The sequence below is a fragment of the Larus michahellis genome, chromosome 9 (genome assembly GCF_964199755.1).
Source record: "Larus michahellis chromosome 9, bLarMic1.1, whole genome shotgun sequence".
NCBI lineage: Eukaryota > Metazoa > Chordata > Aves > Charadriiformes > Laridae > Larus > Larus michahellis.
The window spans coordinates 10,968,720-10,990,887 of NC_133904.1; the positions used below are offsets into that span (position 1 = coordinate 10,968,720).

General features: G+C 41.6%; 2 protein-coding genes across 7 annotated transcripts in view; one reads left to right on the top strand and one right to left on the bottom strand.

Moving 5' to 3' along the window:
- The window catches only part of ADAMTSL3 (ADAMTS like 3), a 199,159-nt gene extending 193,415 nt beyond the window's left edge, over positions 1–5,744 (bottom strand). For 3 of the 4 annotated variants that reach the window (XM_074600805.1, XM_074600804.1, XM_074600809.1), the window contains exon 1: positions 1,377–1,530. In XM_074600805.1, coding sequence (XP_074456906.1) covers positions 1,377–1,395 — 19 coding nt within the window. In that variant the 5' untranslated portion in view covers positions 1,396–1,530. Of the gene's footprint in view, positions 1–1,376; positions 1,531–5,687 lie in introns of those variants that run through there. The other variant, XM_074600807.1, reaches the window with a different exon arrangement.
- On the top strand, positions 3,200–21,531 carry LOC141748556 (lamin-B3-like). 3 transcript variants are annotated; one of them, XR_012589024.1, is made up of 13 exons: positions 3,200–5,090; positions 9,588–9,744; positions 11,301–11,426; positions 12,335–12,505; positions 13,851–13,976; positions 14,097–14,317; positions 14,954–15,176; positions 16,085–16,192; positions 17,068–17,184; positions 17,281–17,388; positions 17,521–17,591; positions 19,280–19,311; positions 19,871–21,531. XR_012589024.1 is itself a non-coding variant. In XM_074600815.1 (12 exons), the coding sequence occupies exons 1-11, from the start codon at positions 4,717–4,719 to the stop codon at positions 17,560–17,562; spliced, it is 1,773 nt and encodes a 590-aa protein (XP_074456916.1). In that variant the 5' UTR covers positions 3,200–4,716; the 3' UTR covers positions 17,563–17,591; positions 19,871–21,529. The 3 variants fall into 3 exon arrangements, 2 of the variants coding, with proteins under 2 accessions (XP_074456916.1, XP_074456917.1); XM_074600815.1 differs by lacking the exon at positions 19,280–19,311 and having other exon boundaries at positions 19,871–21,529; XM_074600816.1 differs by lacking the exons at positions 17,521–17,591; positions 19,280–19,311 and having other exon boundaries at positions 19,871–20,053.
- Positions 21,532–22,168: the final 637 nt, after the last annotated feature.

Here is a 22,168-nt window from a genome sequence, read left to right on the forward strand (position 1 = left end):
TTGACAATGAGGATAAAGAAGGGTTAGCAAGATTTGGTGGACAGAGGGAAAGAAAGTTTGTAAAGCTCCAGACTCACAGTTTGGAGCTCCTTAGTCACCAAAAAACCACTTATTTTCCACTTTCCTTCATATTTTCCTCTTTGCTTGCTTTGTTGCCTTATGCTATGAGAAACCCTCATAATCTCTGACATTTCTTCAAAGTTTGACACTAGTATTAGTAAAGACTATCAAACAAAATTCTATTTTTGCAGACCCATGCAGTACCCTAAGACTTCTTTTCTTCCCTGTTCTGTATAGACATTCCTTACAGACCTTAAGGTGCATTCTACATAAAACTGGAAGAGAACATACATCTTCAGACAGCGAGCCAGATTCTAGTCAGAGCAGTAGCAACACAAACCATACATAGGAAGAGCTTCTCTGCATTTGTACACAAGGACAGAATTTGGTCACTGGCAAACTGGAAACTAGGCAGCCTAAGACAGAACCTTGCCATGTGTCACCTACAAAACATCACGATCAGATATGTTTTCTATATTTCGTGTTTTACCAAACAAAATTTATTTTGTTTACTTTTGCATCTGGTAATGCCACAAATAATTTCATGTCTTTAGTGATTACCAAATTATAGAAAGCTGTTGTTCCAACACAGGCAACCACCCCTGTAAACTGACTGACTTTTGCTTAATTTAATTAGGCAAGTATGGGCATATGTAGAAGTACTACACAGGAGGATCACTCGTGCAGTTACATGTTCTGGAAAGGTCTTCTCCACCTACGTATACTACCACAAATGCCACAGGAACAGAAATCGCCCTTTAACCTTTCTGGTAGGTAATCTCTAGTTTTCTCATGGAACTTCCATACCTACTCTAGTAGCGTGGCAACCATTATCGGGCTAGTAGAACTCAATCTGCCTTCATTAGCTCTGCATATGTGTGAGTCACTAACATCTGTCTGTAGATAGACTGCTCAGTAAAGTATTTACTGCTGTATTCTAATACATCAGAGTAACACCATTTGAAACATTACTATAATATGTACAGATTTCTTAAAGCGTTAGAGAGGCTACCCAGTGATACCTTGGGTTTTTTTTACAACTGATGTTTAGGAAAAGACACTCATGAATTAGAGAGCAGAATTACAATCAGAGAAAAACAGTAAAATGCTACAAAATTTCTGCTGTCTATGCTGACTCTGCATCCATGCCTACATTTGCTAGCACAGTATCTGCACATTAGTCAAGCTTGTCTGCTTTCTATGCAGAGCCTCAAATGTATTTAACACTTAAAAAGTAAAAATGAATTCAAACATTTTGTATCAGGTCACAAAAAAAGTCTAAAAAGAGATACTATTATCAACAAACTTGGCCTTACCTAAGTATTTAGCAGTCATTGCTCTATCAATCTGTCATCCAATGAGTAGAAATATCCAGCTGCTTCCTAACAGACAGAGAGCCAAGTCAGGTAGCCAGGCTGGCAGCGCAGGAGCCACAGCAGCTACAGCCCTGTCCCACTGCTCCTCAGCAAGATACACAGATTGCAAGAGGCAACAGCCAGGATTCACAGACAAATTTGCAGTAACTAGGCAAGCACAAGGTCAAGCTAGAAACCACCATAACAGAGCTTAAAGAGGGACTGAGGGCCAGGCCAGAGCATAAATGGAGTTCCTGCACCCATGGGCAGAGGCGGAGACCCCAGGTGAGGCTGGTTAAGGTCCTTAAGGCATACTAGTGCACTCAGAGCCCTGACAACATTTTTGAACCTATACTAACAGATTGCTTACACATGGCTAGAATCAGTTAGCAGGTACCCAAGGAAAAGGACAACAAAAAGCTCAGTTGACTTTTTCCTGGTTTTCATTGTACTACTGTATTTTTTTCACTTAATTTCACCAGCTCAAGATCAAAGCCTAATTAAGATACTTCAAAAAAAAGTCCACAAATATTTTTAAAGCTTTGTTGGCTTTTTTAATTCCAACTTCATGCAATCTGCTTGATACTGCCTACATCTCCCATATCTACATTTTCCTACAAAAGGACTACTTGTAGAAAAGCTTTTACTGTGCTTATATACATTTCCCCAGTTTTTCCCAGTGCATTTTCCTGAAACGTTCCTGATATCTTTATACTTGAAACAGTAGGAAAAGATGGTACAGTCTTACCTCAGCATGAATTCCTCAGCTACACTTGTGGTCTAAACAGCACAGACTACAGTCTCAATCAAAAAAAAAAAAAAAAAAGGTCAGAAAAAATGTCAGAAAGAAAAGAATCAGTACCAGATTTCCATTACACTCTTCTTAAGGTGCTAGCTTCTGTTCTCACATAGGGAGAGTAGGTGAAGAACACAAAAGAAAACTAGCTCAGACTATTTTTGAACTATTTCTTTCAGCTGTTTTTGTTTGCACTATTACAAAGCCTTGGCAGGCAGGGAAAATATTCTCAGAATAGCAGATTTCTTGCTTTGTTCTATGTCTGTTCCAAAACTATACGATTGTATTTGAACAGCTGGCCAGTAACGTGCAACTATCAAACATGACAATGACATATGATCACAGTGTTCTTTGTAGAGGACTGAGGATTCAAAGCTGAATTAAACCTTCAGATGTACACATCTTGGTCTTAGAGGTACATATTCAGATTTAAATCATACTTTTTATTTTTCTTGAATTGAACTTTCTATTAGCAATGAAGAACAAACAAGTACTCATTGTATCAAAATAAAAAACTGGAACTGCTCTGCAGAAAAGAATTTCCTGATGCTATTGCTAGGACTAGAAGTAGAGGAGCTCAGTCTGGCTATATGTCATTACCTTGCTGCATGTAATTTGAGAGTTTTGAAATTACTTTTTGGTTTTTATACAAATGTGTAAAGAAGTTCAGGAAAAAACCTTGATGAGCATCCATACCTCTCCTTCTATGTCCTCATCTACTTTGTAACTTTGTATCCAGGGGTATACATAACCCAATTCTAAAATCCCCATTACAATCTTGGGGCCAACTATGTTATCCTCCTATGTTATGTGCCTGCTGCCCTATAAAGAGACGCTTGAATTTATACCTACAAACTTCATAAAACCTATCTTTACATTTGAAGTACTCGAAGAGGATGTCAAGGCTATTTTTCTGGTTAAGAAATAGCATTGACCTTGATACTGTAAGCTGGCAATTAAGGACTCTCTAAGACTCAATTTTGGAGTGTTAGAAAGCAGGCATTCTTTATTGCAGTGCTGGGTGCACAGAGGATCACTCCGCCTAGTGTGCACTCTGAGTTGCTCATCTACAAAGATTATAAGCAATAAGAATATACATATTCATTACGTTCCCCAGAAATGATTAACATATTCATATTATCACCTAGAACTCATTAATATATGTAAATGTCCTTGATGCATGCACATCCATGTCCATTGGTGGTCTTCCAGGGTCCTCTGGTGGTCATCGATAGTCTTCCTCACCATGTCCACTGATTGAACTCGGTCTTCGTGCATACTCGGTTTGTCTTTTGGCCTAGTTTGCAACTCTTGTTTTCACAAAACTAGCTTATCCTAGCATCTCTCCCTATCTATTCTACTCAAGGATACAATGTCTCAAGGCTTCCTTTTATCAAACTAAACCTAGCAGATGTTTAACCCATGCGCTTACAAAGTATTTCAAACTTAGCTACATTATTCCAGTAGAGAGGGAACCATATGTTCTTTTTAACTGGGTATCAGTAAGGCCTGAGGAGCCTTCCACCCCAGCATTTTGTGCTGTTCGAGGCTACTGTATCACCAGCTGCTGTATCAACCTAAGCTAAGCTCTTAAGTGAAGTTTCTTGTAACTGCTGCAACAAACACCATAATTAACATATTAATGTTCAGAGATTTTTATGCTCATACTGAATGAGATCTGTACAGCATCTGCTCTCCAAAATATAAGTGAAAAAGAAAACCGCAAATTAATTAGCTACTGGAGAAAACTGATGACTATCACAGTATGCATCACTACTAAAGAAGTGCTAAAGAAACTTTCTTATTGAACATGATTTTTATAATATACAAGTAGCATAAGGCTTTGCAGACTGCTTCTCATGTTTGTCCTGATTCAGGTTCCCTTTCCCCCTCCATTCTTCCTTCTGCTCACACATCAGCTTTCAACTGGAACGCTGTAGCACTGGGATGGCTAACAGCCACCACAGCCTAACCTAAAAGCTAAAAAAGCCCACAAACAGCTAAACAAAAAAGAGCCAGGACTAGTTTATTTGCATCAGCAGAACAAATTGCAAAAAACCCAGACAGAACAGGCAGAGCACTGACACAGCTGCACGCTGGATTGTGAGCATCACTGCAGCTGTCATGCATCTTCCTAAACCGGAGATTTTTTTAGTCGCCCCGACCCCTTCCACCGGTCTGTGAAAACGCCGGGCTGCCGTAGGCTTTTCCTGACAGCTCCTTCCCCGCCCTCTCCGGGCAGCACCATTGGACTGATGAGATGCAGCAAGGCATAGGCAAAAAATAAAGCAAAAAAAAAAAAAATACAAACCCAAAACTACAACAATCCAGCAAAGGTGTATTTTCTACGCGGAGCCGTCAGGCCGGCCGTGGGGGAGCATCCCTACCCCTTTAAGCTGCGGCAGCTGCCGGCTATTTATACGCGGGCGGCGGCGGGCGCTTGGTGTCTTGCGCGGGGCGGTCCCGGTAGAGGCGGTGGGGCCCGGGTGCGGGCCGGCAACTGCCATGGCCACGTTTTTCTCTTCCACGCCGATGAGTGGGAACCCCTCTTTCATCCGCGCCGCCGACGCCACCGTCTCGTCGCTGAGCCCGACGACGCTGAGCCGGCTGCAGGAGAAGGAGGAGCTGCAGCAGCTCAACGACCGCCTGGCCGTCTACATCGATCGGGTGCGGGCGCTGGAGGCCGAGAAATCGGCGCTGCAGCAGCTGCTGGCCGAGCAGGAGGCGGGCAGCGACCGGGAGCTGGAAACCCTGCGGCTCCGCTACGAGAAGGAGCTGGGCGATGCCCGCCGGGCGCTGGGCGACATTGCTGTCGAGCGGGCCACGCTGCAGGTGGAGCTGAACAAGATCGGCGAGGACCACCGGCGGCTGCAAAGCAGGTCGGTGGCCCGTCCCTCCCGCCGCACCTGCCCGGCCGCAGCGGCCCTCCCTGTTGGGGACAGCCCCGGGGCTGCCGCTGCCTCGTCGGGGCTCTTGCGGGGTGAGGAGAAGGGGATGTGGCTCGCCAGCAGCTGCGTGTTGGGGAGGGAGAGCTCGGTGCTGCAGGGTGTCCAGGTCACAGTGATGCCCCAAAGGTATGGCCCTGTGAGGCTGGGGTGTCTTGAGTTTGGATAAATCCTGATGTCTGCTCTGAAGATGTGTTGTGGGGACACCACTGTGAGTGCCTCCTGCTGTTGTGTGGCTGGGCCACTTTGGTACCTCCCATGATGGGTATGGGGGCTCCCCCAGAACTTGAGGTGCCACCCAGGCTTTATGGGGATAGTATTGCATGAATGCATAGCTGACTGGGTTTGGCACCACACATGTGTTTATAAACACTCAAGAAGCTGCTATGCTGGAAAGCATCTAGAAAGTTATGGGGGTAGGGGAAGGAGCTGCTGTATGGAGTCAGCTCACACCTTTTTGGGGCTTTTTAGCTCAGATGTTGCCTAGAGGGGTATACACAAAAAAGCAGTCCTGTGAGCAGTACAGCTTACCTGGTCCAGGCTGGTACTGCACAGAAACTGTCCTAGTGGCTTGTAGGCCTTGATTTACATGCAGGGATGAACTGCCTGCTGTTTCAGGCTTGACTTTCTTGCCAGCTGTGTATCCTGAGCCTGGAATTATCTTGTCTGGTCTCACCAAGCCTGGAACAAAGGGGTGGCCCAATGTAAGTGCAATCAAATCCTCTTGAAGGAGGGAAGAAGGTGGGTAGTGGCGGGAACAAGTGTCCCATCCTAACGAGCTTCCTTTACGGCTATATAAAGAGTGCTAGTATGGCTGGTTACTTTAATGCCCCATTGTACTGCTAAATCAACTACAGAGACTTGCAATAATTTGGGTGTCCACAGGCCCTCTAAATCTTGTTACAAACTTGTATCATAGCACCTTCAGGCACCAGCTTTTTCTTTTAACACTTGTATGGAGCAAATACCGCCACCTCATAGGCTCAGTAAGACTTAAGAAGCTGTTCTACTTGGGAATAAAACATGTTTTTACTCTGTGCTTCTGTTTTCAGCTGTTAAAAGTTCTTGGGCTTGTCTCATTCATGCTGGGTTTTGGCTCGTAGATCCATTTCATAAATCTAACCAGCAACTTGAGTGGACAGCGAGGAGCAGGGTAATGCCAGTTCTAAAACTTTTCTGCTGCTCTTTGTGTTTGTATAACTCTGTGGCTTTGTTTATAAAGCTTTAGGCTTGGCAGGTATGCAATCCTCTGGACTGATTTTTTTTCTTTAAAGTAACTAGGTCTTAGAAGTGGTTAACTTTACAGCCCATGGGAAATAGTACATAGTACATGCTGCTTTCTGAAAGGACTCGACTGGAGTCCTAATGAGTGTTTTGTATCTGAGCTGTCTAACTGCAAATGTCTCGGATGACTTGGAACAAACTACTTTGAGGGTATCATGCCCTTTATATATACACCCTTTAAATAACCTGGAACTCTTATAGGATGGAATGTTACCAGATAACCAGCATTAACCATTGGCTCTTATTAATCACTGGTAAAGAGACTTAAAGCTTCAGCACCAATGAAGTGTTCTTGCATTTCAGCTTTTTTCTTACTACTTTAAAACAGTGGTAACTGGAAGTAGGCCAAAGACATTTGGGGAGGAGGAGGAGTTGTGGATACGCATATCAGTTGTTTGAATTTGGAGCCTGAGGAAGGTCACAGCAACTACAGCAGCACAGCAGAGAAAGACAAGACCAGTTTCTTTCTGCACCAGTGAGTATAGATGTGCGTTTTGCTGCTGAACCTGAAAGAAGTGGTGTAGTAAGCTGAAGCTGTAAGAATGAATTCTGCAAGTGCTATTAACATCCTCCAGTCCTGACCAACGGGAGTTTGTTTCAAACATACTGAACTCTTTTTGGTAAAATTGTTTAAATTCTCCAGGTCAAGCATGTGTGGCACCCTCATTCACAAGGAATGTGATTGGCAGTGCCTCGAAGTTATTGCTTGCAATTGATAGTAAGCCATGCTTAGTTCTGGAATGGCTGGTATATGGAATGTTGTAGAGTACTGTAACTATCACTGCTTGCTGCATAATAATATGAAGTGGTGTTCTGAACCCCAAACTTGGTTTAAAAGGATAGTAAATGCTCTTGTCAAAGCCAGACTTGTTAAATTGCTGTTCTTAAAGATGAAAATATTCACTTCAGGGTTATCTGAAAATATTTGTCAGGAAAGAATATAAGAAACCTGAACCTGGCTGTAAGAGGCCCGCATCAACAAAGTGGACTGTCAAAACACAGATACTAATGGAATTTCAGTCTTGCACACACTTTGATTGCAGAATGAAACTTATATTATTGTAGGATGAAACAGTCAATATTATCATTAAGTAGTGTTATTGATGTACTTGCTAATGTAACTAATACTCACAATAAGTGGTAGTGGTAGCAGAGATCCCAAAAGGTAGGTGGCTAATTGATACCTAGAAAAGAAAAAAACCTGTTAATACTTAAAAGCCTCACCTGTTAAAAAAAAACAACAAACCTACAACACATTATCTTGTTTTTCATTGTTACCCCAGTAGTCTCTGAGCAGAGTAAAGAATAAAATATAGCAAAATATTTGGCTTTGCATCATGGTCACGAAGTATGAGACACAGTCAACAAATCTCTCTGAAGAGCAGGGCTAGAAAAGGCCTTGAGCAAGAACCTGATGTAGCCACATGCCCCAGGCCTGTGTTGGCACCAACCCTACCTGCATCCCTTCCAGCAGATGTTTGCATAACCCTCTTTTAAAATTCCAGATGATGGAGATTCCAGAATATGCCCCCCAGGCAATGTGCTTCAGTGTTGAACTACTGTTAGCTTCCTCTCCCTAACATCTAAGGCAAATATTCCTCCCTGCAATTTAAGCCTGCAACTTCCTGTCTTTTCCACAACAGACTTGGAAAACAGATCCCCTTCCTCTATGCAGCAGTCTTTCATGTATGTAAAGACTGTTATGTCTCCTGTCACTTTTCTCTTCTCTAGACTAAACAGTCCTTACTTTTTTTTTCTAATCTTTCCTTGCAGTCCAAGCTTTCTAGAGCTGATCACTCCTGCAGAAAGGCTTTGGACCCTCTCCAACTGGTCTGCTCAGTTATCAACTGGAAAATTCATTGTATGAATTATCAGAACTTAGCCACTTGGCAGAACAGATTTTGCTAAAATAAACTGAATGCTTTACTCTTTGCAATCCCAAATCTGAGTTCTGAGCAGGAAGTTGGACTCTGGATAGTGGTCAGGCAACTGCAAGGATTTTAGAGGCTAGAGCAGTCAGGGAAATTATCACCCCTTTCTCTGACAGGAACTTGCTGTGGGCTCAGCACTTCTCTACTGTGGTGCCAAGTAAAACCAGCAACTGCGTTGGCCACCCGGGTGGTACCCGAGAGCTCTCTACCTGGCTATTTGCATAAGGAAATGGCCATCTTCTGAAGGCAAAGCTGCTCTTGCCCTGTAACTTTGCCATGGTGTGAAGGAGGGAAGAGCACGTGGCCCTTCCTGAGGGAGAAGAGTCCCTTGCAAAGGTGCTGTGAGGGAAGGGTGGTGGCCGTGGGGCTCGCTGCCCTGTGGCAGGAGCTGAGGCTGTGGCAGGCAAAGGCTCAGCCGGGGCTGTGGGGATGACAGGCCTGGCTGGGCTGGTGGCCTTCTGGGGACAAATCTCCTCCCATGCTGTGGGCAGGAAGGTCCCAGGGGGTCGTGGGGGAGGAGGAATCGCGCGCCCTGGCAGCCAGAGCTGTGTTCTGCCTCTGCCCGCAGAGGAGGGGGTGCTTTGCCCCGATGTGTGCCCAGCATTGCCTGCCGCCCTGCCTGAGGAAAGCAGGCCTCGAGCTGCTCGCACCCGGCCTGGCTGGCTGTGGGGCCTTCCCTGAGGGGGAGGTGGCCTCCATGGTGGCTCCCTCCTGGTGAGAGGGCTGTGCAGGGCTCCAGGGCCTCAGCAGCAGCGTGTTTTAATGGCCAGTAGGCACTTTGCCAGGAAAGCTGGTGGCAGCTTTTGGTGCTGAAAGGAGGTGTCTGTGTGAGCAGCTTGTTCAGTGGTGGCAGGTCACTGTGGTCTGGCGAACTTTGGCTTTGAGTGTGACTAGTCCCTCCCTGTGGAGCCGGCGGCCTGTGCTCTCCCTTCCCTCTCCGATTGGTAATGCCGTGGAAAATAGCTGGCTTCTGCATAGGATTCACACAAAACAAGCTGGAAACTGGGTCAGAAATCTTTCTGGTTAAACAAATGATACTTGTCTGAGGGGGCCTGTCTACTTTGTTTCTTAGAGCTTATCGTGTGCTCTCTCAAGTGTTAACCAACCTCTCTTCTGTTTCAGTTCTGCCACAGGCCCCTGTGAAGGCAAACGCTTTAAAAACAAACTTTCTCACTCACCAGCTACAACTCATGAGTGTAAAACTTTTCACTTGCAGGAACTCAAAAAAAGAAGAGGATTTAAACCTGGCACAGACTCGTGTGAGAGACCTTGATGCTCGGCTGAATTCAAAGGAAGCTGACTTAGCAACAGCTTTGAATGAGAACCGAACTTTGGAGAATAACCTTCATGAATTAAAGGATCAAGTAGTCACTGTAAGACTTGTTCCTGGAATGTCAACTTTGCGTTCATTCCTGAAGCTTTTGCTTGTTTTTCCCCAACTAGTTATTGAGATTTAAAAGCAGGAAAGACTGTTATCTATGGTGCTGATAGGTGGACAAAAAGGTTTCTGCAATCTTATGAAAGCAAATACTACTGGCAGTCAGTTAAAATTGCCAAATGTTGTAGGTATCTTTAATTCTGTTCTGTTGCCACAGTATGTAGTGCTTCTTGTTCTAGAGACAAAGTAAGTTGAAATGTGTTGTACTGCTATAGCCCCTGTAGCATTATCTAACATGTCAGCAATGGGAGCATTTAATGGATCCTGCTTCATTCACTAGGCTTAAAACTAGGTAGAATAAATAAGTTCTGACTATTCATTTCAGCCCTGAGGAGAAGGACTTGGGGGTGTTGGTTGATGAGAAGCTCAAAATGACCCAGTAATGTGCACTTGCAGCCCAGAAAGCCAACAATGTCCTGGGCCGCATCAAAAGCAACGTGGCCACTCTGCTCTTGTGAGACCCCACCTGGAGTACTGCCTCCAGCTCTGGGGCCCCCAACATAAGAAGGATGTGGACCTGTTGGAGTGAAAAGAAGGCTTCGGGGAGACCTTATTGTGGCTTTCCAGTATTTAAAGGGGGTCTACAGGAAAGATGGGGAGGGACTCTTTATCAGGGAATGTAGCAATAGGACAAGGGGTAATGGTTTTAAATGGGAAGAGGGTAGATTTAGATTAGATATCAGGAAGAAATTCTGTACTGTGAGGGTGGTGAGACACTGGCACAGGTTGCCCAGAGAAGTTGTGCCTGCCCCATCCTTGGAGGCTTTCAAGGCCAGGCTGGATGGGGCTTTGCGCAGCCCGGTCTAGGGGGAGAGGTGTCTCTGAAGGGGCGTTGGAACTAGATGATCTTTAAGGTCCCTTCAACCCAAGCCATTCTATGATGTCATGATTTTTTTTCTTGTCTCTTATGCTACTAAAATGAATTCTGCTTGAGTTGCTATTCTACCAATGTGTTTCTAAGAGCATAGTTTTTGTCTTTATGCTTTAATGTGATCTTTGAATGAGCTAATTTCACACCTTCAGGATGAAAATTAAAAAAAAAACCCCAAACAAACTTGTATCATTAAAGCAGCACACTCCAACACTGGAAGTGTATAATAGTTTGTCAACTTAAGCTATATTTGAGGATTTCACTTGTTAAGCATCAAACAAATGATATTGGAAATGGGGAGAAGTTTGGAATACTTAATGTTGTGAAGGAGGGGAATGTAGATGGATGGTACAATTGATTGATCAGAAGCCTGCTTTGAGGAGCCAAACTTTATTTGCCTTGTGGGAAATCTGGCCTACATAACAATTAATAGAGTTCTTCCTGTTGCCAATATGCTGGATCCCACTGAAATAAGAACTTAAACAGAGTAACTAACTTCACTTAAGCAGTGGGTTTTGATTACTGTGAGAATGAAGCTGAATGACCTGTAATAAGTTGACTGTCTTAGTTTGGAAAAATGACCTCTTAATTTTGATTACCCTGATGTCTGTCTCTTCTAGCTGCAGCTGTCACTGGAAGATACCAAAGAGCATCTCCACAGTGAAATGTTGAGGAGGGCGGAGCTGGAAAATCATATGAAAACTTTGCAGGAACAAGTGGTGTTCCAGAAGCGCCTTCATGAAGATGTATGTTTTAGCATATTACAAGAATTTTTTTTTTATTAGGCATCCATGATCCCTGGATGCTCTTAAAGGCAAAGTTAAGATGTGCTTTATCCTTAAAAATGTAATGAGCTGAGTCAACCTATCGCAGTCCACCAGCCAATAAAATTCACTTAATTAGGAAAAAGTATACAACCTCATGTTAACTGGTATAGTACCAATAGGTATCTGGAATATGAGAATTTTCTTAGGCTGCACTTCTGAAAGTAACTACAATCCCAATGTACTACTTTGTGTAACTGAAAGTGCATATATTACAATTAAAGCTAAATGATTCCACATGTTTGTTGGAAGCCTAAAATAATTGAAAAAGTTAAATCTCCTTTAATAAGCAACTTATGTTCCTTACTTCCTTAATGCTTATCAAAGGTATCTGGTAACCTTTGTGTGAGAAGTCAGTACATAGAACTAAAAAGATCTGAATGTAAACTAACTTCCTTCTGACTGGAAGGAAAACAAATAGTGTGGTTTAAGTGACAGAATCCCAATTTTTCTAACCAACTACTATTAGTTTTTGAGTAAAACAATAGGTAAAGTAACAGTGCTTAAAGAAACTGAAGTGTATCTGCATGTGTTCTAAGTGAAGAAAAGCAGAGAAATCAATCTACTTCAAGGAAGTATTCTAAAAATGAAATTCAAACTACTCCATTTATTAGTTCAAGCAATGTTGGTAGTGAGGAAGCAAAACAACCCAGCACAAGGTGGAAGTACATGACCTCATGGATGAATATCTAAGATATGAATAAAGATTAATTACCTTGCAATTGATAAATCTGCTTCAATGTTGAATAACTTGATAAGCTGGTACAGTAGTCCAGTCTCAAATGAAACTGTCTTGGCTTGCTTACTCTGTGAGGAATTTCTTCTCCTAGGAGCTCAAGGAGACAAAAAAAGTCCACGAGAGCAGGATAGCCGAAATAGAATCTGGGTATCAGAGAGAATTTGAAAGTAAGCTCTTGGATGCTCTGCAGGGGATCAGAAAAGAACATGAAGAACAAATTCAAGGATACAAAGAGGAGCTGGAGCGAACCTTCAGTGTAAAAGTGAGTCTGTAAAAGATGTCAATAAAACAAAGCTTAAGTTCTCTGCAGCTTGATATGATTGAAGTCACACTAGCATAAATGGCTGACTGATGGACCCCTTGCATTCAGTGCAGAGCTTCTTGGCATAAATTGTTATGAAATTTTGAAGTAGTGTCAAATTTTAAAATAGAACTTCTATGAACACTTGGTCCCACACAAAACTGGTTCAAGCATCATACTGTCCCTTTGGGGTGCAATTAGAAATGTCTCATGTAATAAAGTTGATCATAACTCAGACTTCTGACAAATCTGAGAGCTTGTCTGACAAATTCTAGACTAAGGTGTGCTATGGTTGTATTAAGCAATTTCAGTGCTATTGAATAAAACTTAATCTACTGATTATAGTATGAACAAAATGTGTGAAATAAGGTATTCTTACAAGTTCTTCAAGTGCACTTTTAAATGTGTGAGTGCAAATGTCCCTTTGCAGTTGCTCGTACTGGATAAGGGGGAGAGGGTGGCTCTGGAAGCAGCTAGGTGATTTGTCTTCCAGAACTGGTCTGTCACCTCTTTCCCAGCATTAGCCACATAGCAGGAAAAAGTAATACTTTAGGCTTATGCTCTTGGTAGGAAAGAGCCCAGGGGTTTCTGGGTTGGTTGCAGTGTACAGTATTGGTATCTTAAGCCTTGTTTAATACTCAGTGCAGAATCACATGATCTGCTACTGTTCTCAGCAATTACATGTGCTCATTTCTTCCTGGTTCTTCTGGCTTTCTGTATAGAGAAACTTGTATGCCTAATTAATTCCTTTGGATGGTTCTGTCCAGGTTTATGTTGGAAATTCTGTGAGTGCCTCTTGTAGTAGCACGGCTCTATGTTATCCTTTCTTGGAACATCTCAAGATTGAATTGCTCTAGAAATAGCTCATTGTTGCTTATAGTGATGCAGGAACTGTTTAGTAATAGAACTTCTGGGGAAGAGCAATAGTTTGATAAGCACACCTAATATCCTGTTGCCCCATGCTTTGACAAGCAGCTTCTAAATATATTCTCCATTGTTCTTCTGGAGAATCCATTTACTTTGTATCGATACAAAGACTTCATGCATTTGTAGCTGAAATATCCTAATCCAGCAATTTTCACTACCTGATTACTACTGACTCTTTCTGACATGAATGTCAAACTTACATAAACCTCCCTGAAATTCAATGAAAAGCTTTCTGACCTGTACTTTACTTAAATGTGCAGATACCAATAAAATATAACTATTTCCAGATGTAACAGCTGGAAATCACTTGATTTTTTTCCTTCCTTATTTAAAATACATGGTCATAAGCAACTCATTACTAACAGTGACTTATCCATAGGTGGAGAATGCCCAGAAATCTGCAGCAAAACATAGTGACTTAGCCAATGCTGCTCAGGAGGAGTTGACGGAAACAAGGCAGCGAGTTGATGTTCTGACCTCTCAAATTAATCAACATCAAAGCCAGGTACTATCTTTACTTATATATCCTTAGAATTATGTTAATTTAGATACCCAATTAAAAATACTGGCTTCTCCCTAATCTTCAGGTATGGTTTAATAGATTTTTCGCTCCCCTTAATTTTAGAATGTTGCTTTGGAAAGCAAAATATCGGAGCTACAGAGGATGCTGGATTATGATCGTGATCTCCATCAAAGGCGTATGTCTGAAAAAGAGAAAGAAATGGCACAAGCCCAGCAGAAGGCACAAGAACAGTTGGAAGAATATGAGAATCTCTTAGATGTGAAACTGGCTCTAGATCTGGAAATAAGTGCCTACAGAAAGATGCTGGAAGGAGAGGAACAGAGGTAGCCTATAACAAGATCCTCATACGAGGACTTGCTTCATCAAAGATATCTACACTAACTAACTATATATTCTTCAGAATGTGGAGGAGGCAAGAAATAAATATTAAGCATGCAATCAGTGCCATAATTTAGTACTTGAAGCATAATCTTGCAGTGGTATTTATATCCCACATGCACCACATGGTGTAGTAAGATGAACTTGATAAACCCAACTGATGAAGTTCAAAGGTCCATTAGACATCCCTCCCTAGAATCAAACTTTCTCAAAGCTTTGTGCTACATCCTAGAGATATATCACAGACAGTGCTTAAGTTTCATGAATGAAACTGGGAAATTGTATCAGCTCCCAACTATCCAGATACTGCCTGGTGAGAACATGAACTCAATACATGCTAAGAAGGGTCAAAAATGTAAATTATTCCACTAAAGATTGTGTCTGCAGAGACTTTAAAGGAATACTTATTGCAGTTGGGAATCTCTTCTTATTGACATAAGCTTGCTTTGAAGTCTAGGACTGGGGCTTCAGGGAAAGCTTGGATATAAGAAGCTGTCAGGCTTGGCTATAGTGGGAGGATAGGAGTGACAAGAAATAAGCAGATCAGATATTCAAGTGAATGTTATCTGACTCCCTTCTAGGCTAAAGCTGTTACCCAGTCCATCTTCACACAGCACTGCAACCCAAGCAACAAGTCAAGGGCGACAGTTCCTGCATGCGAAGAGGAAAATGAAAGAAGCCAGAAAGAGAGGGCATAGTGCTGGATTTAAGACTGTTCAGCATGCTTCATCTTCTGGAAGGATATCTATTGAAGAAATCGATGAAGATGGGAGATTTGTCAGGCTTAAAAACAACTCTGATGAGGTATTCCTATTCATTCAAGCCTGTGTGGCCTTCATTGCAAAGTATGACTGCTTGTGAACTGACTTGTAGTTTAGTGAGAAATGAAAATAGGGAAGGACTGAAGAGACAAGGGAAAAGTACCGCCAAACTAAATACAAAGTGGGGACTTCTCAGCTAACCTGGCTGCTGTCAAGAAAAGACTAGAGTACTTCAGGTGTTTTGTTCAGAGGGATGTCTAGGAGGCGCTTTTGAGGGGCGGTGCTCTGGGTTCTATGATGCAGAAATCTAACACTTTCAATTGTTTCTCATCAGGTTCAGGCTAGCACTATCAGAAGTACTAGTTATTCTTGAACTAAATAAGGTGCTTAGTAAATTGGATAATGACAGCTTCTTATTACTTAGAACAGCTTAAAACAGCTATAAGGGTGAATAGAGCTGACAGTATCTAATCCATGTAGAGGGTTTATCTGACAAATTAGATAATTCTTTGCCTAGTCTGCAAATCCAGAATTATTAGAATTAATCCTCAAAGCTCCAAAACTTGTGGTAATTTAGCCACTTCAGCCTGAGATGCCTTAAACCTTCAGAGGCCATTATGTATGTGTTATATACGTGGCCCAAGTGGGTAGATGGGCATGACCAACTTCATTTATCAGAATTTCCCTAGTAAAGAGCACCACAATCCCTCTTCAACAGAAGGCAAGAATACATGTGCTTAAACTTAGTGGGACTAAGATTAATCCTAAGGAAGTACCGGGAGAAATCATGGGGAGGCTTTTAATGGAAACTTAAAGGCTTCCTCAAAATTGGTCAGATTCTTGTGTGCTACAGGAGTGGAACTAAAACTGACCCTTGAGTCCAGAAAGAACCTTGCACCTGTATGATATGGTGTTCATCTGTAATGCTGAGAGAAATTTCTTGTGCCACAGGATCAAATACTACATGGATGGGTGTTAAGAAGACATCATGGAAGTGTGCCAGATGTAACATACAAATTTCCTCCACTGTTCACTCTTCGGGCGGGCCAAGTAGTTACAGTAGGTAGTGGTTTTGTAAAACTTACTCAGCTGTTCTTGTTATGTTAGATGGCAACAGAGATTCATGTAATAGGAAAACTATATTGTTACTGGAAGTGCCTAAAAGAACTAAAATCATTATTTTATGTGGAGAAGGGAGATGGGAAAAATCCTTGCAATAACTTGATCTGAAATGCCAATTAAATTTTCTTTAAAGCTAGATCTTGGATTGAATTTGGATCATCCCAGATTGGAATGTGCTGTTATTATGAACAGAATCAATATATTCTAGTTTATTCTTGGCGTTCCCCATACTCCTGTGATCCGATGCAAGTTGTGCAAAGACTTTCACTATTGCTAAAAGCTTTAGTCCACTACAGTTCAGCAATGCTGAGCTCACGGTTTAAGGTACGAAGCTAAATATTAGCTCTAAAATGATACTTTAACTACTTCTAGATAGTGATCAAAGAGCCTAATTCTACACTCTGCACTCCAAACTCTGTACAAGCTTGCTCAAGAGATCTGTGAGTGACCCCCAGGATAGAGGCTATCTTGTATACACAAATTGCTGCCATGAGTATTTCTGTAACCATGGCTTGGTTCTGTGACTCAAACAGCATGCATGTCCAAGCAAGGATACCTCTACATCAGGTAGAAGCTGTTAACAGCCTTTTCTACACTAACTGTTCTACAGTCTTGAGTTTAAAAAAAAAAATAAAAATATTACCACCATTCTTGGTAGTCTTGAAAAGAACTAACCTGCCAGGGATCACAGTAATTCAGTTTCTGTTACCAGACATCTTTGGTATTGGAGTACTTCAGAGCTGTACGTTAGACTGAATCCTAATCTAGCTACAAACAAGATTCTTCAGAAGCTCCCTCTAAATCTGTTGCAGATCTGGGGTGCAGCTGCTGGTGTAAGCCCAGGTCCCAGTGATCTCATCTGGAAGTCTGAGAGGTTTTGGGGAAGCAGGGATAATATTGGTGTTAAACTTATCACAGATGCTGGTGAGGTAAGTGAGAGAGTAAAGAGTTTCTACTGTCCTAGTATTAAACTTGTTTGTACTTGATCCTTGAGGGTTCTTGGTGGCAATTCAATTGTATTCTAGGAACTCGCAGAGAGGAAGATAATGCGTGTACCCAGAGGAGAAGAAAGCAGTGAGCAAGTTGATGATTATGAAGAAAAAACTGGAAGTGAAATGGAGCTTCCATCTCGGGTAAGCTGCCTGAAGTTTAAACACGTGCCATCAACAGAACCATTCAGTGGCCATTTCTTTTCATTACTGTATGAAAATACTTCCCCAAGTACTATCATACCCTACAACTCTTTATATTTTTCTTGATGTCAGACCAAAAGGAGAAGAAAAAAGAAATGTTGTTTGGTTTCATGATAGTGGTTCCTGTGAGCCTCCTTAAGCAGGTGAGATGGTGATAATCACACTTGTCATCTCATAGAAACCTCGCTTCACTGATAGTGCTGCAGTCTCTTGCCCTATTTAGGGATGTAGCTTGCATGGCTTTGCATCAGAACTGGAATTGATGCTTTGCTTATTCTCTGGCTGAATATGATCATGTAGTAGCATTAATTGTTTGGTCTCTTATTACTGACACACTGAAAAATACTATCTTTAATGTCTGTTTCATCTAAACATCTGACTATGAATGAACTTAAAAGCTGTTACCCCAAAACCGGAACGCAAATGCTAACTAGAAATATCTTATTTCCATGGGATGAAGTGACTTATCTGACAGTCCAAACAGTGTCCCTGAATTGCTCTTAAGATAACTTAAGTTCACACAGAAGAAATCTAACATTTCCATTCAGAAGTATTAAAAGGCTGAAATCAAAGTTCTTAGTGTGTTGATTGCCTAGGTCTCTCAAATTCAAGCATGAGTTTGAGACCCTCTTGTTCTAGCTCATTTCCAGGAACTACTCTTTCTCATTTTGCTGTGCAAAGTATCTCAGCCTTGCTTCGGTCATACTCCCTTCAATACTTTCCAAGTGGAACTTCAGTATGGATGCAGGTCATGCTAATGGAATTAACATAGTCAATAGAATAAGCATGTTTTGCCTTCAATATACTTATAACACTGGCTACAATTTGCATGTTGTAATGCATAATGTAATGAAAGACTCTCTAGTCTCTCCAAATGGCTTTTGACTGACCATATTATGAGTCTGAACATCTGCATATTGGATGCTCCTAGTGTACTTTGACATGCTAGTAGTCGGGTATCTTTACCTGCTTGAAGTAGTCTGAAACAGAACTAACATAAGGGCTTTAAATTGGTCATAACTCGAACAATTATGCACTGTACCAGACCCTTGAGTTGGTTTGTTTCTTGACTTGAAATAGCACCAAGTCCCCTTTGCTAGTACAAACACCAAGGCCCTACGCGCAAGGGACTGCCCAGCTAAAAATTCATTCTTGCCCTCCTGCTGACTCAGCATTTTCAGCTACCACAACACTTGCTAAAACTGATTCTACACAGTTACAAGGAGTACTTCCATCTTACTGCACCAGGTCTTAAAGCTACCACCACTTCCTAGCTATTTACCTGCCTGAAAATTGAGAAGTACCTTAGCATTCTCTTTCCGAAGAAAATGTACCTAAGAACCAGCAGTTACTGCCTGCTACTTGGTTCTTTCCTTGTCCTTCTTTTGAACAGGAAATCTGGGTAAATATCTATTAATATAATACCATCTGGCTTAAAAGCTGTTTATCAAAGTCTCCTGACTTAGATGCACATTCTTGTAATATTTTCAGTCTCTCACTGAAGGAGGGCGAGACCCTGTTAAATAGGCTATTGAGAAAGGTTCAATAATGCTATTCTGGCCTTTGGGTTCTTGATGCACAGCATACACCAAAACGATTGAAGTAATGCTAGTGGAAGGTTTAGACTCATAAAGAGACTTGATAGAAGCTGCTCTTCATGTTTGGACTAGGGCCTCTCCTCAAGGTTTTGTTTTGTATTTTGGGTTTTTTTGTTTGTTTTTTTTTTTTAAAGGTTCTTTATTTGAATTGACTAACAATATGGCTTGTTTGGCAATCAGTGATGGAAAGCAAAAGTAACTTTTTTCTTTACACCTCTGATCTGTTTTATCAGCAACTTTACAATACAGTTGTGTGCTACTTATGGTAAGAATCAATTCTACTCAAGTATTAATGTCATTCCTGCCTACTGAATTCCTATTAAACTCTTGCCATTAGTACCCCTATGCTTCTGCTGCATTGGTAGTACTGAAATAATGGCAGATTAGTAAAAACCAGTTCACTTCCTGCATGCAGTAAAATGATGCAAAGAAAGCATGCTGTGCTTTAAAGGAAGGCAGGGTTAGCATGGCTCTTGCTTCCATTGTTACCATCCTGGCTGGCGCAGCATGAATCTGCATGCCAGTTAAGTTGTGATGCTTCAGAACTGAGGTACTGACAGATAGCTGGATGGCCTTTCATTAAGGAAGGCATAGGCTCATGTATTGCATGGACTGAAATTCTTAAAAGCTTGTTTTCTTTTTCCCCTGCCCCCAAACCATCTAGTATAGTAAAGGTACTGCCTCTCCTGAAAACCTGCTTTGCTTTATCAATAAATAATGAAATCTACAAAACACTAAAGACCCCACACAAGTAGGTAACCAGCAATACATACTGTTTGTACACATGCTAATTAGCCTAATGTCTTGATGTTTTGTTTCCGCAGCAAAATACAGATCCTGGCTGTTCTATCATGTAATGTGGGCAAAAGATGATCATCTGAAAACAGTTCTCAATCCCAGGTGACACAGACTACGTGTGTTTTGGTATCTTCTGCAAGATCTGAAACTTGGAATTCACATCTCCCATCTGACCTCTTTGTAAGAAACATTGTCCATAACATGATGAAATTTCCTACCTTCTGATACTGGACCCTGTTCTTGGATTCACTGTTATAAAGATGAGTAGAATATAAGCTCCCTGTGAAGTTATTTTTACTTTAACACAAGGATCTGGTGTCCACAACCTGCTGAAACAGAGGATAGTACGCAGTTTACAAAACTTCTAAACCTATACCCTAGAAGGATGCTAAAACTTGACAGTTCTGATGTGGTGTTTCTTCAAAGGTAACTTTTGTTTCAAGCCTGAGTGGTGAAACTACATGGGCCAGATCACACCCCAGCTTGCACCTTGAGCAAGTCTGAACTCACTATCCTGAAGAACACTGAGCATCTGAAGGGTTTCCTGCTCAGATCTTGATGCTGAAATATATGAAACTGGTCTAGATCACTTGCTAGAGAACTTCCTTGTAAAAATACTCATGTCTTATTAAATGTACTGTTTCTGTATTCTAGCATCTGGAAATCTACCAGTTCCAGTATTGTATATTCCTAGATAAGTTTGACACAGCTCTACTGTGATATACTGTAACTTGGACAGATGTACCCTGTAAATGTGAACACGCATCTCATTCCAACAGAGAAGGTACTGTAACTAGCAATATGAGTACTGTTTGAATGGTCCCAACAAGTCAGCTTTCTAAGGGGCTAGAAAAAAAAAAAAACCCGCTGAAACAAAAACCAAAACTAGAAAGCACCAACTGCAGTAAAAGGTGCATCAAAAACATCTGCTCTCTGAATCCTTATGTACAAATCTCCATGCAGTCTGCAGTACTGCTTTGTGTATGTCTAATGGGGCAGTTGGGGAGTACCGTCTATTGGCCAGTACGTAATTTACTGTAACTTTAATAGCTCTGTAGTCCATGTAAAGCCTGACCTGTAACCCCCAGAAACCAGGTGCTCAGCCCCTGGGGCCACTGCATTCAATTATTCTTAGGCTCTTTTTACTGGAATGCTTACCTGCCCCGGCTCTACAGTAAAGAAAGGGCCTTGCTGAGCCACTTCTCTCTAAGAGCAGGAGGGGAGTAGCTGAAGGGAGAGGAGCAGCTGAGATTGCAGATTTCTCCAAATGCTGGAGTAGTTTTTTGACTGCCTCTTGCCTTGCCTGTTCTTTGTTAAGATGCAGTTGTTAAGGTGAGGCTTTCCCTATACTAGTTTAAACTCCCTTAAATGATTTAAAAAGTCTAGTTTTGAGACATCAAGACTAGATGCTGGTTTAATACTTGTATTTAGCAGCTCTGAATTCTTGTTGTACCTTATGGCCCACATACATAGAAATAGATGCTGCTATATTTATCTTGATTTACCTTGCTATATTTATCTTGATTTCTTGAACTTTTTTAACTAATAAAGATATTTTCCATGTGTATATAAAAGCAATCTTGGAGTTTAATATTTGCAGGTTAAATAATAAGAGTTCTGTTTGTTCACTGATCTTACTTGAGTGTCTCAAAAGACTTTAAAGCAATAAAAATGGGTATTTACAGAAGAGTCCCTGCGGAGTGAAGAAACCTCTGAAATACTGTGCTGCCCTGTTTATTACTCAGTTCTTCAAATGAAGCTGAACTGCTTCATTTCAAATGAAACCTTTTCATAGCACAAGAGAAGGACGGTATTAAGCAACAACTGTGAAAGATGTGAACTAGCGTATGTGTCTTGGTAGAAAATAGCAGTAGTACAGCGTGTTGTTTGGTAATACCATCAATGGTCTAGGAACTAAGCCTACTCTTATTTATCCAACTACACAACATACCAGACACTTTATGAAACTTGTCCTTAGCGTACAGTCTTAAAAGGGGCATATATATAAAGAATCACTTACCCGATGTGCAATGCATCCTACTGTGCAAATTGTCTTCCTGGTAGCAAACTTTTCTATTTACTTTATCGTAATCAATAGCAGTAGAGCATGTTCTTGACCTGCTTCCAGCTTGCTACTTCTACATCTCCACTAAAGGGCAAGTCACCTACTGCAAATTGTATTGGGAATTCAAACACGTGACTCTTTCCTCTAGGGAATTATGGTGAGGTAGAAGAGAGATTTCTGTGCCTCTTTTCTTGCCTGCTATGGAAAGGTATGACTGGCGAGAGCTCTCTGATAAAGGGAGAAAGAGCAAAAGAAGCTG